Source organism: Geotrypetes seraphini, chromosome 4, assembly GCF_902459505.1.
Source record: "Geotrypetes seraphini chromosome 4, aGeoSer1.1, whole genome shotgun sequence".
NCBI classification, from domain to species: Eukaryota; Metazoa; Chordata; class Amphibia; order Gymnophiona; family Dermophiidae; genus Geotrypetes; species Geotrypetes seraphini.
The window spans coordinates 279,126,599-279,146,806 of NC_047087.1; the positions used below are offsets into that span (position 1 = coordinate 279,126,599).

A 20,208-nucleotide genomic window follows, 5' to 3' on the forward strand; every position below is an offset into this window, starting at 1 on the left:
AAGGTGACGGTGAAAGCTAGAAGGATACTTGGGTGCATAAGGAGAGAAATGGTCAATAGGAAAAAGGGGTATTGATGCCCCTGTATAAGACTCTGGTGAGACCTCATTTAGAATATTGTGTACAATTCTGGAGACCACACCTTCAAAAAGATATAAACAGGGTGGAGTCAGTTCAGAGGAAGGCTACTAAAATTAAAATGGTCATTGGTCTACATAATAAAGTGTACAGGAATAGACTCAAAGATCTCAATATGTATACTTTGGAGAAAAGGCAAGAGAGGGGAGATATGATAGAGACATTTAAATACCTTTGTGACATAAATACACATGAGATGAGTCTCTTTCAATTGAAAGGAAACTTCAGAGTAAGAAGGAATGGGATGAAATTAAGAGGTGATAGGCTCAGGAGTAATTTAAGAAAATACTTTTTTTATAGAAAGAGTGGTAGATGCATGGAATAGTCTCCTGGTAAAGGTGATGGAGTTAAAGACTGTCTGAATTCAAGAAAGCATGGGATCTCTTAGGGAAAGGAGGAGATAGTGGATGTTACAGATGGGCAGACTGGATAGGCCATTTGACCTTCATCTGCTGTACTAGTTTAGTTTTAATGTCATCCATGTGAGGGAAGTCTATCACAGTTACAGGAAAGAGGATTTGTATATCAACCTTGTAGACAAACATAGTGAAGCCTAGAGATTGCACTAGTGTTAGCAAAGGGGTAATAAAGATACTGAATAGTATGGGGGCTAGAATAAAACCTTGCTGTACACCAGAAATAGGTTGAAATGGACTGGAAAGAGAATTATTAAATTTAACAGAGTAGATATGATTGCACAAGTAAGATTTGAACCAGTTATGTGGTTGAATCTGATGTGTTAGTTAGTTGTTGCTGAAATGAATTCTTTTCATCTTTCATAGGAGTGTTCCTCCAGTTCATACAGTACCACTTAATGATAGATCACTCTTTTTGACTTCTTTCCCTAAGAGATCTCTACCTGTACTCCTTTTCTTATTCCCTACATCACAGAGCTGAAAAATTAGCACTTGGATTCCATTATCTTAACTCTCCTTTAAGCAGTGTCTTTAAGTCTCCTTGTTATCTAGGGAATTTCATAATTCATAGGATGGAGGTAGCATACTCCTCCAGCCTTCATATATCTGAAAGGAGGATGGGGAAAGGATACAGGCTAATAGGAAGTTGGTAGACCCCAAGTAACTCAATTGGTTTATACTGTATTTCAGTCACTGATGGGGGAGCTCACAAAATACTAACCAATATGATTATATTTTCGTTTTTTCTACCAGGTGCATAATGTGGATTTTGATGGTCTTTTTGGAAATATTCACGCTGTCATTAACATATCTAAGAAGCTTTTGGCTGATCTGGAAAAGTCGGACACTGTGGGTATGGATCCCTAATGCTAAAAATATGTTGGTTTTCGGTATATGATGTGACCAGGAAAGAGGTGTGGAATTTGTTTTGCTACAAAGAGAGATTGTGAAGTGTTTTCATCATGGACATGAATGAAATGGATCTGTCCAGTCTAAATATGGCTAGACTCTGACCACTCTTAACAAGGTGTTACAGCTCCTCAGTGAATGTAGTCTTTAACTGGCTTTCTTAAGATTTGTGACAGGGCCCCTAAATTGAAATCTCTTCCTGTTTCTCATTATATTTCTAGGGACAGTGTTTCTGGCTCATCGATTAGAACTGGAAGATGTATATAAGGAGTACTGCCAGAACCATGAGGAGGCCATTACACTGCTTGAGGGATATGAGAAGGATGACAAGATACAGAAGCACCTGTTAGAGTACCTAGAGACCATCAGGTATGAAATCTAAGCCTCTCTGAATCTGTCATTGATGCTTGATCTCTCTTTCAGAATCTTCACCCTCTTCAGTCTTATTTAACAGTTAGTCTTTAAGTTGCTGTTTAAATGACCTTTCCCATCGTTCTTCCTAAACATTCATTCTTCTCTTTTCTATTTGTTGCACTTTTTATGTCATCTTTACTTTCTTTTCTTTTGGATTCTACAGTTTCTGCCTGCTTCGTTAGGTTTCCATCTTGGTCAGAATCAGGGCTAGGATCTGACACCACAAGCCTTTATTTGTAGCTATCTTGGATTTTTTTTTCTTTATTCAGTATCTGCTAACTTTAATCTGTTTTAGCAGTGACAGTCCTCAGATGGGAGGCCTGCACCATGGCTGCTTCCAGGACTCTGAAATCTTGGGCCCTAAATCCAGCCAGTAGATGTCACTCTTGCAAACTGACTAAGATTTCCTCTGTTCCTTCCTCAGTAAACTTTCCCTCCTTGATGAGTGGAGGACCTGAGCTACAGGAATGAAACCCAGATCCCTCTTTGAGGACTGGCTTCATGACCTCCTTTCTAGTAGGTTATCGCTGCCCCTGTATTTTGATCCTCCTGATCTTGAACGAACATAGGCCCAGGTGCTCAAATGTTTTCCTTGCAACTCCACATTGGAACCACTGCAGGTAAATAAATCTTGATGATCTGCAGTGCAAATATCCTGAAAACTGGACCTGTTTCTGATTTCCCCAGACTGGTGTTTGTACCCGTGAGTACAGTTCAGGAAATATTTTTCTTTTGCTCTGTGGGCTGTGAATTGCTGTATGCAAAACTGTAAACAGAACTTTGGAAAGTCTCAGCCATTGCATTTGGCCCTGGCTGTGCAGAAGTTTCCTTTGCACTTATTCCCATCTCTGAAACATCAGATGGAATTGATACCATCCAGGCCTTGAGAGCCATAAAGGTTTAAAGGACAGACACTATCCCCTTATTCTAAAATGACTGGGAGGCCTTGGGCGTGTTGCCAAGCAAAGTGCACAACTTATAGAATACTGTCAGTTGTATATGTAGGAGGCCACATTTATACAGTTGCGTTTACTCTGCTGTTGACTGGTATAAGTGGGTGCACTTGTGATGGTGCATAACTGCTGTCTTAAGCTAGTATTCTTTAATAGATTTGGTGTGCAAATTTGTCATTGTAGAATACTAGCATAGTGCCCTTTATAGAAGTGCACTGTCTGTGTTAGGTTTGGCTAGCATGTTAATGAAGCAACTTTAAAACCAGATGTGTTTGCGGCCCTCAGGGACCTGTGTTGCCCACCTGAGCTTGTTATATGTGACGAGTTTTGTTTTTGCAACTGTTGCATATGAGTTTTGTTAATCTGGTATATGTATATTTTGTCATTAATGAGTTGCTTTTTTTTTGTCTCCTATATTTTGCCAATATCCTGTGCTCCAGGAGTCTGTATCGGGAGTGGTAAGTAGTCAGATGTCTCTTACACTTAAACATGTGCTTGTCCACGCATTCTTTCTCTTCGCGCATTTAAAATTACTAAGGACAATGTTCACCCGCTCCCCACACTCCCTATCCCTGCTGTTCTTAGGAAGAATATAGTGGGAGGTTTTTATGCCGATGGGGTTCTCCATCTGAATACCTTTGCCAGTGCTGTGGTGATGGGAGGGCTTTGTCTGAGGCTTTTCCTCCCCGTGGGGGCTATTTTGCTCATATTGTAGTGTTTTTTGCCTTCCACTATATCTTTTTTAAAGTGTTTATTGTCGATATATTTTGGATTTTTCACATATTCTGAGTTTGGATACTTAGGAAGAAGGCTAAAAGCCTTAGATCTAGTTTGAGGAAGGCACAGGAGTCAGCGCCCCCTTCCTCGCAACGTTGAACTGAACTGGTCCTCCTCATTGCTAGTATGACTTCCTTGTTAGTCTCGTCAAACAAGCAAGCAAGCTACAATGATGCATAGATTTAGCAACCGTAAGATTTTTCCAATGCAAAACAAGCTATAACCGTGTCTTTTTAATGTGACTAATTACGTTGAAACGATGTATAACTACCCTGACTAGCTATATATGGTGTATGATATAAACTGCATAGTTTGACAATAAGATTGCACTGGGCGTCACAAGGAATGTGAGCAAGGAAAATGTTGTGCCTTGAGAAATGTGTCCACAAGATACATTCATTTATAAACACATGCATATTTTATATTCCTCTAATTGTCATGCCATGTGTTTACAGCCAGTGAGAGAGGCATGTCCTCCAGTGAGACATTCTGATGTGTTGTGTAATATATTTTAGCGGTGCAATGCAGATCACAAAAGCACTGGATTAATGTTAGGGTAATGTAGTAATGACTTGTGAGAGAGGTTGATAGGAGAACAGTAAGGAGCTGTGCTTTAGGCTTTAAAACTGATTGACTGGGGTTCAAATATTTTTCAATTTAAGAACCAGGTTATATTGCTATGGTACAGGGATGAGGGTGAGTGGCAGTATGATGTTGGTGGCCCAGTTGTGTTTCTCACACAGTTTATGGAGCTCTCGCTGGGGGATTGGTGAGCTGGAGATATCAGTAGTATAGGGAGAAATTTTAATAAAATGTCTCCAAGGGAAGGGGCGGCCAAAGTAATATTTTCCAATACCTTACAAAGCTTTCTCTGGAACAGGTAGTAGTGAGAAGGGTGATGCTGATGAGACTCTGGAGGGTGGGTGAGGTGGCAAATGTCCCCTCTTGCCTTCCTACATTCATGGAAGATTATAATAGTATATTGTAGATGGAAGAGATGAGCATACAATTTGTAGGCACCAAACTTTAAATCTCCTACAAGGGACTATAATTTTTTAACTGATGTTGATGTTGTTTTTCTGTTACAATAGGGGCTGTACAAACTACATTAATCTAGGTTCGTTCCTTATAAAGCCAGTCCAGAGGATCATGCGTTACCCTCTGCTTCTCATGGAGCTCCTTAATGCAACTCCGGAATCTCACCCAGACAAATCTCCTCTCACTGAAGCCGTCCTGGTGGTAAAGGACATCAACGTTAACATCAATGAGTACAAACGCCGAAAGGACCTGGGTGAGCCATTCTGGGAGGGGGTTGTACATTACCAGCGATAAACACAGCACATGAACTCTATCCTTCTCTCAAGATAGGGCAGGGAGACACTACCCAGCACTTTCAGGTCAAGGTGAAAATGGCCTAGTGCAGTACTATCTGGGAGCCCAGAGCAGGACAGGATGAAGAGGGGATCTGTCTCCTACCCCCAGCTGCATGTGATCCAGCCAGCGAATACTCATTCTTTATCACTGGAAGGGTTCCTGAAAACAGCAGCATTTCCAAGCAATCCTTTACACCCAAAATAGTCAGCACCTTACTGTAGTTATTCTGCCAGGACAATAGAAAATGCAATTCTGATGATCACAGCTGGCAGAGGCTTTCCCTGCTGAATTTCTGTAAAATCTGCCATGTTTCTTTAAACTAGTTCCAGAATAATTCACCTATCTTAGCAAGATAAGAACCTAATCTATTTTTTATATTTCCTTAGTTTTAAAATATCGCAAGGGAGATGAAGACACCTTAATAGATAAAATTTCCAAACTCAATATTCACTCGATTATCAAAAAATCCAACCGTGTGAGCAGCCATCTGAAACACCTCACTGGCTTTGCGCCTCAGGTAAGAAGAACAAGAGTAAACGTGTCTATCCTAATCTTTTTTGTATCAGGCAGGCAGAAAGCAATGCAGGTATGCTCTCGGAGAGATCCATTGCAACAGGGAGTGGTTTGTGTGCGTGTCATTCCTAGTCAGCCGGGTTTTAGGACTCACCCAAGAATTGACACAATTCTATAAATTCTGGCTGTTTCTGGGGAAAAACTCAGAAGATCTCTCAAATAGTTTAGTAATAACATCATACTATTCAAATTCTAGATTTTTTGAGAAATTAAATCATGAATTTCCATGTTAAAGAACTGAAATCAAAGACTATATCGGAATGTTGCTTCCCATATATAGGAGCTAAAGTTTGGAATAAAGCAGTTCATTTGAAGTTCAGGAAGTGATTAAATACATTTTTTTTTTAAAATAAATGAGGCTGTTTCTATTCAGGATTAGGATTTCACTAATATCTATATTACTAGTTTTGCTGATACTGTATATTTAATTTCTAAAAATTAGGGTGTCACTATGAGCCTCGTCTATTAAACTGCGCTAGCAATTTTCTAGTGCGGGGAGCCACGCTGAATGGCCTGCGCTGCTCCCGATGCTCATAGAGTTCCTGTGAGCGGCAGGAGCAGTGTGGGCCATTCAGCGCGGCTCTCTGTGCTAAAAACTGCTAGCGCAGTTTAATATAAGAGGGGGCATGTGTATATCACCTTCAATACTTGGCAGCTAGGCTTCAATACTAAAAAATGCAAGATAATGCACCTGGGTAAGAGAAACTTATATACTAAATGGTGAGACCTTGGTTAGGACCACGGCAGAACGCGATCTAGGGGTGATCATTAGTGAGGACATGAAGGCTGCCAATCAAGTGGAGAAGGCTTCCTCCAGGGCAAGACAAATGATGGGTTGTATTCGCAGAGGTTTTGTCAGCAGGAGACCTGAAGTCATGATGCCATTATACAGATCCATGGTGAGGCCTCACTTGGAGTACTGTGTTCAGTTCTGGAGTCCACACTACCGTAAGGACGTGCTGAGGATCGAGTCGGTTCAGCGAATGGCCACCAGGATGGTCTTGGGGCTCAAGGATCTCACGTATGAAGAAAGACTAAAAAAATTGCGGCTGTACTCACTTGAGGAAAGAAGAGAACGGGGAGACATTATTGAAACGTATAAGTACATCACGGGACGTATCGAGTCGGAAGATGATATCTTCTGGCTCAAGGGACCCTTGACCACCAGAGGGCATCCACTGAAAATCAGGGGAGGGAAGTTTCATGGCGACTCCAGGAAGTACTTCTTCACCGAAAGAGTGGTGGATCATTGGAACAGACTCCCACTGCAGCTGATTGAGGCCAGCAGCGTGACGGATTTTAAGAGAAAATGGGATACTCACGTGGGATCTTTAAGGGAGTGAATTCAGGGGGGCGGATACTTGGAATGGGCAGACTTGGTGGGCTATAGCCCTTTTCTGCCGCCATTTTCTATGTTTCTATGTTTCTATTCTGTTGGCTTCCTCTTATTATAATTTGCTTTAAATCATTATAGAAGACAAAGAGGATAATAAATACCAGAGAATAATAGAAAAAACTGTGGAGAAATGCAAGGTAATGCATTTAGGCAATAAGAATACGGAATACGAGTATACAATGTCAGGTGCAACTCTGGGGAAGAGTGAACAAGAAAAGGACCTGGGTGTACTGATAGATAGGACCCTGAAGCCGTCGGCACAATGCGCGGCAGCGGCAAAGAAGGCAAATAGAATGTTGGGCATGATAAAGAAAGGAATCTCGAGTAGATCGGAGAAAGTTATAATGCCGCTTTATAGGGCAATGGTCAGACCACACTTGGAATACTGCGTCCAACATTGGTCTCCCTACCTAAAGAAGGATATAAAACTGCTGGAGAGGGTGCAGAGACGAGCAACAAAACTGGTGAAGGGTATGGAGAAACTGGAATACGAGGACAGACTTATAACACTAGGATTGTTCTCCCTTGAGAAAAGGAGACTGCGTGGGGATATGATCGAGACCTTCAAAATACTGAAAGGAATCGACAAAATAGAGCAGAGAAGATTATTTACATTGTCCAATTTGACACGGACTAGAGGACATGTAATGAAGCTAAGGGGGGACAGGTTCAGGACTAATGTCAGGAAGTTCTGCTTCACTCAGAGAGTGGTTGACACCTGGAATGCCCTCCCAGAGGAGATTATGGCGGAATCGACCGTCCTAGGCTTCAAGAGCAAACTAGATGCATATCTCCTTAAGAGAGGCATATAAAGATATGGTGGACTATAAATTATGCCAGGTGTACACCTGGCAGGGCCTCCGCGTGTGCGGATCGCCGGACTTGATGGACCGAAGGTCTGATCCGGAGATGGCAGTTCTTATGTTCTTATGTTCTTATGACTAGATTAGCAAATCCAAACTGTTGAGAACAGCTGATTTTTTTCATATCATGGGTCCATAAACAGTCGGCAAAAGTTATATTTGAACTCTTGTATTACAAATTGTTTAACAGAATTCATTAAAACCTTATTTTTTGTTTCTGGTAACTTTAGTCACTTTTTCTCAGAGATGGTCATAATTGATGCCTCTTTTCAGGAGCCACAAATGAGTGCGCCTAGCACCAGTTCTATGGAGCTTAAGGATGCACCTAAGTCAGGATAGACTATTAGTGCAAAGCCACGTTGGCAAGCAAAATGTTTGCCAGTGACTGGCGAAAATGGGTGCGCCATGCAATGCATGCAACTGATACTATTTTATAAGTTGCACACATCGCTTAGTGACGTGTGTGCTCTCTCTTCCCCCTGACAGTTGTGTGTTAAGCAATTTAGACACTTTGGACTCAATATTTAGCCACTGGCGGTCATCATTTTGCTGACCGCCACTGACGTTAAACCTGGAAATTCAGCACCAGACACTGGCATTGAATTTCCAGGTTTTCAGAACCAGCTAACGCATAGCCTTGCAATGTTCAGCAATATTTATGTGGTTAACCTGGTCAGTTAAGTGCTGAATATTGGAACTTAATTGATCATGTGCTAAGTGCAGTCCCCAGAACCTCCCCCCCACCCCACCCCCAAATAGCTAGTTTCTAGTTTGGCCTAAACAATTATTTTCAGTGCTGCTGAAAATTAGCAGTTATCTCTGAGCAGCTGATGTAACCAGCCAGGAGTCGTTTCTAGCTGGTTCAGTCTCTTTCAATATTGACCTCACTGTTTATAGAATAGCGTCTAACATTTATGTGCATAATTGCTAATTCGTGCCATCAGAAGATCTGAACCAAACAAAAAGGGGAAATAACCCAATTAATTGGATGTCTTGAAGGAAAAGTATTACCAAAGTAAAGTAGTAGCTCAAGTCACATACTAGTCTTTTTACTAAGATAAGGTAGCCGATTTAGTTCGCGCTAAATGCTAACGCATGCCAACGCATCCATAGGATATAATGGATGCGTTAGCGTTTAGCGTGCGCTAAAACGGCTAGCGCGCCTTAGTAAAAGGACCCCATAATCTTCAAACTTGACAAGATCTGCAAAGAATTTTTGTGCTCATAGATGGCTGTTCACAGAAACGACCGTGAAGTTACATGCTCTAATCATAGCATAATGAATTCTAAGTGAAAAGAGAGGGTGAACCCTCACTCAAACTAACATATATGTTTAAAAAGTATATCTATACACTTATCTTTTCATAAGCGGTAACTGTGCCTCGACACAGGCTGTGTTTCACAATGGCTGCTTCAGGAAGCCGGGCGAGATTTTTTTTTTTTTTTTAAGATGATTCTCGTGAATTAAACAATGGCTGAGAGTCTAGCCTTTGACTACCACAGAGCTCTGGTCCAGGGGTCCAGCTGAGAATATCTTCAGCTACCAGGCCTTGGAAGATCCATGTTTGCTATACCAGTGGTGCTTGCCACTGCTGGGTGGGTCTGGCCAAAACTGAGCTACACCTCTGATTCAATGGCAGCAGAGTTGCATTGCTTGCTGAATGTCCAATATGATAAGCAGATCCAATATCAGTTAATACATTTTTCATAGACTCACCACTGAAAACAAACAAAAAAAATACAATATAATTTTTTTTTTTTTTTGACAAAAATGACTATTCACCATAGTTATTCATTTAAAATCTCCTTTTCTGTGAAACAGCTCAAAGATGAAGCATTTGAGGAAACAGAGAAGAACTTCCGGAATCAGGAAAGGCTGATAAAATCTTTTATTCGGGATCTTTCCCTGTACCTGCAGCACATAAGGGTGAGGACTCCAATTACCTTCATGTCATGATAGACTAATTGATGTGGTGCCAGTTGGAGCATTTGTTGTAACCTATTAAGAATATGAGCAAGTTTTGAAATTACAGTTTTGGAGCTTCACTATTAAGAACATTTGGCTTTAATGGTCATGGTTTTGTGCCTCCGTACTGGTAAAGTGGGTAGATTTTCCCCTCGGCAGCTAAAATTAGCCCTCTGGTTTCACTAGGAGTGCCATCATCTGGACTTGGATCAAACTCGGCCTCTGGCACCCTCTGTGCTTTTTGGATGTTGATTATGGATGTACCACTGTGATTTCTCTTGTTTACTTACTTTTCTTTTCCTGGTCCCAGGAATCTATCAGTGTTAAAGTGTTGGCTGCCATGAGTATGTGGGAGCTGTTTGTGAATAAGGGGAGCAGTGACCTGGAGAAGTTCCAGAAAGTACATCGCATTATCAGTGAGAAGCTCTTCACCAACTTTGTAAGTTACCAGTTTGTTGGCTTTCACTGCTTTCTTTGGCACCCTGAGTTTCTTCTGTTCCTGAGCAATCTGAACATTTGCTTTTGTTGCTGAATGTGTGCAGAGATCCAGGAGGCCTGAGCTGCAGTGTAGAGACTGAAGTCCTTGTGGTATCTCTGGGTTAATCAGTATCACAGCCGTCTTGTGTGGACACTTGTCTTTGTCATTTCTGTTGCCCTTGACGTATGACTTCTCTGTCTTCAAAAGGAATACACATGCCAGACAACCATGATTTTCTGAAAAGTAGCTGCAGTTCTTATTTTTTTTAAGTGTAAAAGAAGTCTGTGCCATGTTTTTCACAGCTCTTATTTTAGATTTAGCTCACATCTTTTCATTAGTAACTCAGGCTGAGTTATATTGTAGTGAAAAAGTATGTTCCCTGTCTTTGCTAGGCTTACAATCATTTGTCACAACAAAAGCAAAAAAAAAACCTCTACTCCACTTGAGGAGGGGGAAACACAAAACGAATGTCCTGCACGAATAAGTGGAGTAGATGGACTGGATGTTATCAGGTTTATTGTAAATAAATGATAAAATCAAGCAGTAAAACAATTGCAACAGATAATATCAAATAGTCTCTGAAGGGTGCTGATCTGTAAAACAATGTCTCTTGCGCTTATCAAACCAGTTCGAGGATTCAGTACAGCAAAAGCTGGTGTATTATGTTTAGTTTATGTTTATGTTTATGTTTAGTTTATGTTTAGTTTATGTAAGTAGTTTAGAGCTGTGGGGTAATTGGGATTCAACATATAAAAATGCCTTCTTCAGGAGTCCATGGTTGGAAGGATCACAAGGTGCCAGGCCATACCCAGCACACATGGGGTGTTGAGGAATGCCAGCAGGAAAATGGCAATAAAGCAGCATAATGCGCGTAGAATCAAAACACTATAAAAATAAACTGGTAATTCGAGATAGGGGTTTTCCACAGACACCGACAAGAGACATTGTTTTACAGATCAGCACTCATAAGAGACTATTTGATGTTATTATCTGTTGCAATTGTTTTATTGCTTGATTTTATCTTTTGTTTGTAATAAACTTGATAACATCCAGTCCATCTACTCCACTTATTCCTGCAGTCGAAAGCGCAGGACATTTACAATCATTTGTACCTGAGGCAATGAAAGGTTAAAGGATTTGCACAAGATTACAAAGAATGTCAGTGGGATTTGAACTGTGACTGTTTTTGTTGCTCCAACACAGTGGTCTCAAACTCAAACCCTTTGCAGGGCCACATTTTGGATTTGTAGGTACTTAGAGGCCTCAGAAAAAATAGTTAATGTCTTATTAAAGAAATGACAATTTTGCATATTTTATAAATCTTTCCTTTTGGCTAAGTCTTAACCCTTTCAGGACCAAGGGACATATTTGTCCCATAACTTTAAAATCCTATAAATTTTGATTGGGATAGTCTACAGTTCTAAATTTGATATGTACGGATTCCATATGATACTGCCTTTATGTAAACAAACTGGTTCCGACATTCATTCATTAGCGTCGTTGCCAGATTGACGAGAAGATTCACTTGCCACACTGTCCATAAGCCAGAAGTTTGATTTAAAAAAAAAAAAAAAAATGATATTTCACAAAAAAAAATCAATTTTTTTGCATCTGCAAGCCCTTTTTACCATAAAAATGTCGTCAAAACCACAAAAATTGGCCTACGATCCTTATGGTCCTGAAAGGGTTAATAATAATATTGTAATTTATAGCTAAAGAGACATTTGATCAAGTAACGGTTTTATTTTGCTTTTGTGATTATGATAAACATACCGAGGGCCTCAAAATAGTACTTGGCGGGCCGCAAGTTTGAGACCACTGCTCTAATGCCTCTGTTCCAAAATGCAACGGACTTGATTACACTTGGTTGTGGAATGAAGCCCTCAGATACCTGTGCTAAGAATGCTGTAATTAAAGCAGCTTAATACAGGTCGGCACGTTGTCTTTCATTGGGCATTCATACCTATTTTTTAAATATTTTATCAATGCTTTAAAACTCGTGCAATTTAATGCGCAAGCAAGAAAAACACTTCAGCGACACAGATCAAAAAATGGCGTCGGCAAAGGCAGGTCTTGCTGTTTGCGCTCGAACATACTGACCCCTGAAGAAGCCGTATCTGGTGAAACGGGTCCCGTCGGGCCAAAAGTTCTAGCTCAATCCATAAGCGACTCTTCAAAAAGATAAGTGTCGCTGAAGTGTTTTTCTTGTTTGAGCATTAAATTGCACGAGTTTTAAAGCATTGTTAAAATATTTAAAAAATAGGTATGAATGCCCAATGAAAGACAACGTGCCGACCAGTATTAAACTGCTTTAATTACAGCATTCGCAGCACAGGAATCTGAGGGCTTCATTCCACAACCAAGTGTAATCAAGTCCGTTGTGTTTTGGTTGCTTTTGCTGTAGTAGGGACTTGACACCATTGCTATTGCAGTAGTGAATCTCTGTTCCAAAATGACCAGATTCCCACTGATGCCAGAATTAAGGGATCTCTTCTCAGGTCCCAGGAAGACATAGACATAAGCTTGGAGGCCAACATCCTGTTTCTTCCCCCCACACCCCCACAGCACTTGTGCCTGACCTCCCTCCACTCGGAACGGCTTTGTCGGTCTTTTCACTGGTGTACATCTGGTTCTTGCGGCTGCTCTGCTCCCACCCACTTTATCTGTAGAGGAAGTACGTGAGGGGGAGGGGGAGCCTCTGCAGGACCAAACGTGCAGACCTTGCAGGTCCAAAAGTATTGCTGCTAGTACCATGGTCTCTGGGATATAAGCATGAAAAAGGGAAAATGAGAGGAGAGGAATTGGAGATTGGGAGGGGAAGGAAAGAGAGAAAAGATACATGAGAGAAGAAGCCTAGACAGGAGAAAATTAAGGGGGTATAAGTGAATCTGGAGGGTGAAAAGGAGGAAAAAGCAGAAGATGAACTCAGTGAGGGGGAGGGGGAGAAGATGGGGAAAGGCTGGTTGCATTAATAAGCCAAACTGAACCCCCCAAAGGACCTGTAGCATTAGTATAAAAAGCTAGGACACAAAACCTTTCTTCTTCTATCCCTGTTTTGCAAAGTGTTCCATAAAGAGCCACCACCACCTCCCTCTCCTCATTGCTTTTCTTTTATTCTTGTGTAATTGAATTATCTCTTATCCACATGCTCTGTTTAGAAGAGCATAAACCTTAGAAACCAAATTACTAGAATACAGGAACCTTAGAGGCAGTGAGCATGTGGAACACTGGGGACTGCTCCCCTTCTTCCCCTTGATCCACACTCTTGCACACCCCACTCCCATAAATATTATGTGTGGAGTTTCCTCAGATGGTATATATCAGCCTTTCACCATGCCTGAGAAACTCACTAACTCCCTACTTGTCCTTTTTGTCTGATTAGATTTTAAGCTGTACTGAGCAGTAGAGAATGACCTGGAAAAAATCTGTCCCCGTCACTGCCCCATCACCGTACCACCGCCCCATCCCCGCCGTCCCCTTCACCGCCCCATCCCTGAACCCGCCGTCCCGTTCACTGCCCTGTTCCCACAGCATCCACCCTTCCCTCACCACCTCACCGCCCTTCAGCGGCCTGAGAATCTCCCTCCCTCCCCCTGACCTTCATGGCATAAAGAAACTTAAGGGAGGGAAGGTGCACGGTCGCCGATCGCACACGTGGCCCCTTCCCTACCTCCGGCTAAATCTATCTCCCTTGCTCCCTCCCTCCCCTTTACCTTTGCGCCGCTTTAGAAAAGAAACTGATGCCGGCGAAGCCTGCCTGTGCTGCCCTGCAGTCGCTTGTGTGTGGGTGGAAGCTTCTCCTCTGACAATTGTCATTTTATAAACACAAATAAAACAGAGCAAGGTTCAACAAAACCCATCTCCCCTCCCTTTCACAAATATCGCCTTTACTATTGTGAAAATTGGACAAACCAAATTACTACAGAGTGCTACATAGAAAAATCAAGCTAAGAGAATACTTTAGTCACACATGGCAAGAATAATGTTAGTGGAGTGCAATTAGGGCAACTGCCCCCTGGTCAGAGAGAGAGCCCTAAGCCAGCTGGTAGCTAAAGAAGCACAGCGTGAACTTTGCGGTCCCCAGTTATGTCTATTACCAGATCTAGCAGGATGCATATTTCAAATCTGAAATATTCTAATCACAAAATATAAAATAAATTAATTTTTTTTCTGGCAATTTTATTCTTCAAATCACATTGGTCTCAGGCTCTGGTTTCAGATTCCTGCTGTCTTCATCGTGGCATGGCTGGCTCCTGAAGGTAAAATAGGCGTAAGAGGAGCTGGGGAGAAGATGCCGAGTCTGACACAGGCGCAATTTTTTTTACCACAGGAGTAAGACTTTTCACCGCTCCCGCGGGGCGATGAAAGTTCTTGTCCCCATTCCTGTGGTAAACCAGTTGCAAATGTCTCCATTCCTGCGGATTTACTGCGGTGACCCACGGTTTATCGCAGTAAACGGTCCCCATGTCATTCTGTACTGAGCAGGAATTGTTTCTTGAATGTTTTAATGTACAGCGCTGCGTTCATCTAGCAGCACTGTAGAAATGATAAATAGTAGTAGGAAGGTTGGGTTTCTTTAATGCATTCCTCTAATATTTCAGTATACAATAGGAGAAATACTGTAGTTGAGTTGCTTATGTAATACTTGTTCAGTTCCTAGTTAAAATAGTTTGTGACACCCTCATTTCCTGATGAGTATATATCAATGGCAAGGTCTGAAGTCATTTGGCAATTAAATGGCATAAGAGGACAAAGAATGTGTAATGTCTGAGGTATGAGCTAACACTTCAAATTTCATCATTTCTGTGCAGTAACAACACGAGTAAAACACTCAGTTCATTGTTATGGCATTGCACATGTGTGGGTGACATAACATATTTACATTGCCTCCTGTGCCTTTGGTCCAGGAGATATATATAACAAATTACTTCTAGTGCAATAGGTGTGTCATTCTGGACAATAAGGTATTCTCCCCATGATTGCGAGCTGTGCAGAAGGAATCCACTCCAGGTTTTTAACTCTACCTCCTCCAAAGGGCTCTGCTTCCCCCTTCAGTTTTTCCTTCTGCTCATGAGCCAGAAGGTGTTTTTCTGATCTGCTCTGTATATTTCTTTACTATTTTTGCTATTTTTCACTTTTTTGGGTGGGAGGACGGCTTTCGATGCACTAGAGCTCCCCAGTGCAGAAGAAAGCTCTGCATGCACGGAGAAGCAGACTTGGGTCTGCACCTGGCAGGTTAATCCCTTGGGGACTTGTTTGGACAGTCTGCATCTTTGTGGAGCTCAGGATCCATATCCCTAGTAGCTTAGCTCGCATACTGATTTGCAGGGCTTGAGTGCAGGCTGTTAGGCATCTGCAGGAGGCTAAAAGGGGCTTTTCAGGGTGCTGGCTGCGATTTTGTCTTCCCCTTCGTGCAAGTGGTTGAAGATCAGTCCTGCTTCAGTCCGACTGTCAGTCTGAAGATCTCAGCATTTGAAAGACTGGCTGATTGAGGCAGGGATTATTTCCCAGATCCAGCTACTATTTCTACTACTTAATAATAATAATAATAATAACTTTATTCTTCTATACCGCCACAGTTGAATGACTTCTAGGCGGTTCACATCGAAGAAGGCTGGACAATCAGCGAATTACAGATTACAAGAAGTGGGGATACAACTTATTACATAAGAAGTAGATAAAAGGACAGCATATTACACCGAGATTAACAGAGGGAAAAATAACATTGTAAGTGGTGAGGCTTCTGTTTAGGAGATGAATTTATCAAACAGTATGTTTTGATTGATTTCCAGAATGCGCCGTAGGTCCATCTGGCTCCATTGATGCAATTGTCCAGCTGTTTGTTTGCCTGGAACATGAAGGATCTGTCCAAAAAGGATTTATATTTGCAGCCTGTGATCTTTGGATATGTAAATATGTTTCAGTTTCTGGTTGGGCGTGTGGGACTGTGTAGTATGAAATGTGGTAGTAGGTAAGAAGGTGCTAGTCCCCAGACATGCATGTAACAAATATAGGCAAACTTGAACAATATTCGCGCTTCCATTGGTAACCAGTGCAACCTTTTGTAGTAAGGGCTAATGTGGTCGTTTTTCCTCAATCCGAAGATCAAGCGAACTGCAGTGTTTTGCACTATTCTTAATTTTTGTAGTTTTCTTTGGGATGCCTAGATAAACAATATTGCAGTAGTCTAGTATTGATAGGATCAGAGACTGCATCAGTAGTCTAAAGGATGTGGTGTCAAAGTATTTTTTAATGGTCCTTAGTTTCCACAGTGTACAAAAGCATTTCTTCACCACTAAGTTCGTGTGATGAGCTGAGGCAGACTGCAGCACCTGCAAAGCACCTGAGTTAGGCTATTATAGCCTATGGGCAAAATTGGGGAGGTCTGAAAAACATCCTGTAGAGCCCCCCCCCTTCTAAAATCCTGTTTTCAGAGGTTTTTTTTACTTTTAGTTAAAGTGTTTTTGAGCCATTTTTTGGCACTAAAACGCTGATGCAATGGATTTCCCAATTTTTTTCAAATTTCTCCAGATTTTTCAAATCACCTCATTTTGCCTCAAATCTGGCAAGGATGGAGTACTCAGACTCTTTTACCCCTAATTCATGCCAGATTTGTGCTGGATGGATGCCAGAGGAGCTCCCTTGCACCACATACTGCACAGTACGTGATGGAGGGGGGTGGGAGTTTCAGGCTTAGCCTCCTCTTTGGTCTCTAGGGCTGAGAAACCTTTGAGAGCCTGTTTCCTGGAAGAAAATTCCTCCAGGAGCCGCAGACCAGCAGCGTACTTAAGCATAAGAGCATGGAAGCCACAAAGCCCAAGAGACGTAAGGTGGAGTTATCTAAAGGGGACTCAGAGCTGTCTAGTAAAGCCTTGTCTCCTGAATTTGTTAATTTGATGTGGAGAGCCTATTTGGAAAGCCAGAATCCTCTTATGAGGGCTGGCGGTGATCCAGAAGCCATGCAAGGGCGCATGGGTTCCCAGATTGCAACAGGGTCATTGACAGAAGCTGTCCAGCATTCTGGGGACCTTTCTGACAAGGACTTGGAAGGCAAGGAATCAGTCTGTATGCCCTTGCTGTCACAGAGCAAATCTTTTCTGCTGGACGATATAGAGTTGCAAGCAGGAATGTGGTGGCCCTTGACCACAGCTTCTCTGGCTTCTCATCCAGACACAACCAGATTCCTAAAGGAGGCACTAAGGCTCAGACCACCGGTAAAACAATTGTTTCCATTCTGGAATCTCAATGTGATTTTGTAAGGCCACAGGCTCCTTATGAGCCTATTCAGGAGGCATTCTTATTGTATCTTACCATTAGGATCATTTTTCTCATGGCCATTATGCCAGTGAGACATGTCTTGGAGCTGCAGACTCTGTTGTGCAGAGAGTCTTTCACAGAAGCAGGAGTTTCCTTGCGCACAGTCCCATCCTTTTTGCCGAGTCATTTCAGTGTTTCATGTCAATCAAGAGGTAAAATTACCAGCGTTCCAGACCACAGGGTCAAAGAAAAAGGACTGGATTCTGAGAAAGCTAGATGTTAGGATAGTCCTACATTATCTAGAGGTCACCAGTGTGTTCCGACTGACAAACCATCTATTTGTGCTCACCAGTCAGGCTAGACATGGTGTCTAAGGCTACTATTTTAAGATGGGTACAGCTGACCATCTCGTCTGCATATATTGCCTGTGGCAAGCAATTGCCAGTCCCCATAAAAGCACTTTCCACAAGAAATGTAGCCTCTTCGTGGACAGAAGCTTGGGTGATTTTCCCTGGAGATATTTGTAAGGCAGCAACCTGGTTCACTGTGCACACGTTCTCCAAGTTCTATAGAGTGGATGTGGTAGCACAGAAGGACACCATCTTTGGGTCATCAGTGTTATGAGCAGGTGCATTGTTACGAGTCCTGCCCTAATTTTCTAAGACTGCTTCTGTACTCCCTACAGTCCAGAATGACACACTTATTACATTAGAAAAAGAGATTAGGTTCTAACCTTGTTAATATCTTTTCTGGTAAATAGGTGTGTCATTCTGGAAATCCACCTGCCTACTGTCTCAATCAGGAAGTTCAAGTCAAAACAGATAGTTTGGTGTCAGATCTCAAGGGTATGAAGAATAATCTGTTGCTATGACACATTGGGGGAATGTTTGAGCTCCATTAATGTTTCTGATTGGTATAGTTATTTTGATTGTTCAATCAAAATGTTTACCGTGTTTGTTATACTTTCAGAGCTGAACAGATTTGTACCCCTCCTTCTATTATGTTCCTATAAAGGACTATCGCCTGCTTTGGTACAAACTGAAGGGGGCAGCTAAGTCCTCCAGAGAAAATGGTGGAGTTGAAAACCTGGAGTGGATTCCTTCTGCACAGCCTGCAAGCATAGGGAGAATACCCTACTGTCCAGAATGACACACCTATCTACTAGAAAAGATATTAGCACGTAAGAACCTAATCTCTTTTTGCAGCTTGATTCTTTGCATCCTGAATCTGATTTGTGCATGTCAATATTTGTTTGTATGTCCTTTTGACACATTCTGATTGATATCTATCCAGTCAAGATTCAGTTGGTAGCAGTCAGTGATGCATTAAACACTGATTGCTGCTGAATATTCAGCACTGGGCCCTAACAAGGCACTGACATGGAATATTTGAAGGTCACCCAGAAGTTTTGCAGGTACAGCTTAACCTTTTGTGCACAGAATATTGCTCCCAGCTCCTCCTCCAGACCTCTCTGACATTCACCTGAAAGCCAAGTAGAGATAAATGTCTGGAGAAAAAATATGTTATAGTACTTCTAGATCTTCAAGACATATGTCCAAAAATAAGAAAATCTAATCAAATTCAAAAACTAAACATACAACTAAATATGTGAAAGGTGCTCGGTCAAAAAATTACCACCATCCCAACTGGCAATGGTGTAATTAAACAATCTACCTACATACCTTAAGCAACTTAGTAACTATTAGAAAAGTTTTGTTACTTATCTTGATGTACAGTAAACCCCCCGTGAATTCGCAGACTCAGTAATTCGTGGTATCTGGCATATCAAAACAGCTCCTGATTGGTGTAACCATGACTTTAGTACCAGGAAGAGGTGGTCGGAAAATATGCCTGGCTTCGTAAGTACAATTTTAAGTACCCACCGGTGCCCCAGCTATCCTCTCCTGCCTTCGATCAGCTGAAAAACTTTATTTGCGTTTTTTCAAAATTCGTGGGTGTTCCTGGAACGGAACCCTCGTGAATTTCGGGGGAGTACTGTATGTTTATGTTTATTCAAATTTGATATACTGCCATAGCATACAACTGTTCATGGTGGTTTACAATATAATGTATTAAAGGAAAAGAATTCTATTAAAAGAGGAAAGACATATCTTAAATAGAAATATCATTTTACATTGAAAGGATCAGTACAAACAATCAATCAATATGGTCATTCTGAAGAATATCTTGCCCAAATGCTAGATTGAAAAATATATTTTCAAAAGGGTTTTAAAAGCTTTAAAATTCATCTCTAACTGAATCTCACTAGGAAGCTGATTCCAAAGACTAGGTGCTAAATAAAAGAACACCTTTGAATGGTTAAATTCCCATTTCATCCTTTTGACTGATGATAAAACCAACTATTATCTTGTAATGATTTTAATGTTTATAATGGAGTATACGATATGGTTAAAGAATTACGATAACTTGCTGTTGTAGATGAAACGATTTATGTGTCATTGTTAAAATTTTACATTGTATCCTATTTGATACTGGTAACCAATTATAGTAGAGAAATAAAGATGTCATGTGGTCAAATTTACTTTTATGTCCCAAAAGTCTTAAAGCTGTATTTTGTAATGTCTGAAGTCTTCTAATATTGAATTTAGAAAGTCCTGCATATTAATTAATTTTTGAAATTAAAAAAGCATGAATTAATGTATGAAACTTTTTATTATCAATAAAATGGCTGATGG

At 41.3% G+C, this 20,208-nt stretch overlaps 1 protein-coding gene across 10 annotated transcripts in view; it reads left to right on the forward strand.

Moving 5' to 3' along the window:
• The window catches only part of DNMBP (dynamin binding protein), a 195,394-nt gene that overhangs the window by 148,499 nt on the left and 26,687 nt on the right, over positions 1-20,208 (forward strand). For all 10 annotated transcript variants that reach the window (XM_033941301.1, XM_033941298.1, XM_033941300.1 and 7 more), the window contains 7 exons: positions 1,306-1,405; positions 1,683-1,830; positions 3,269-3,286; positions 4,697-4,896; positions 5,366-5,496; positions 9,634-9,738; positions 10,088-10,216. In XM_033941301.1, coding sequence (XP_033797192.1) covers positions 1,306-1,405; positions 1,683-1,830; positions 3,269-3,286; positions 4,697-4,896; positions 5,366-5,496; positions 9,634-9,738; positions 10,088-10,216 — 831 coding nt within the window. The remainder of the gene's footprint in view (positions 1-1,305; positions 1,406-1,682; positions 1,831-3,268; positions 3,287-4,696; positions 4,897-5,365; positions 5,497-9,633; positions 9,739-10,087; positions 10,217-20,208) is intronic.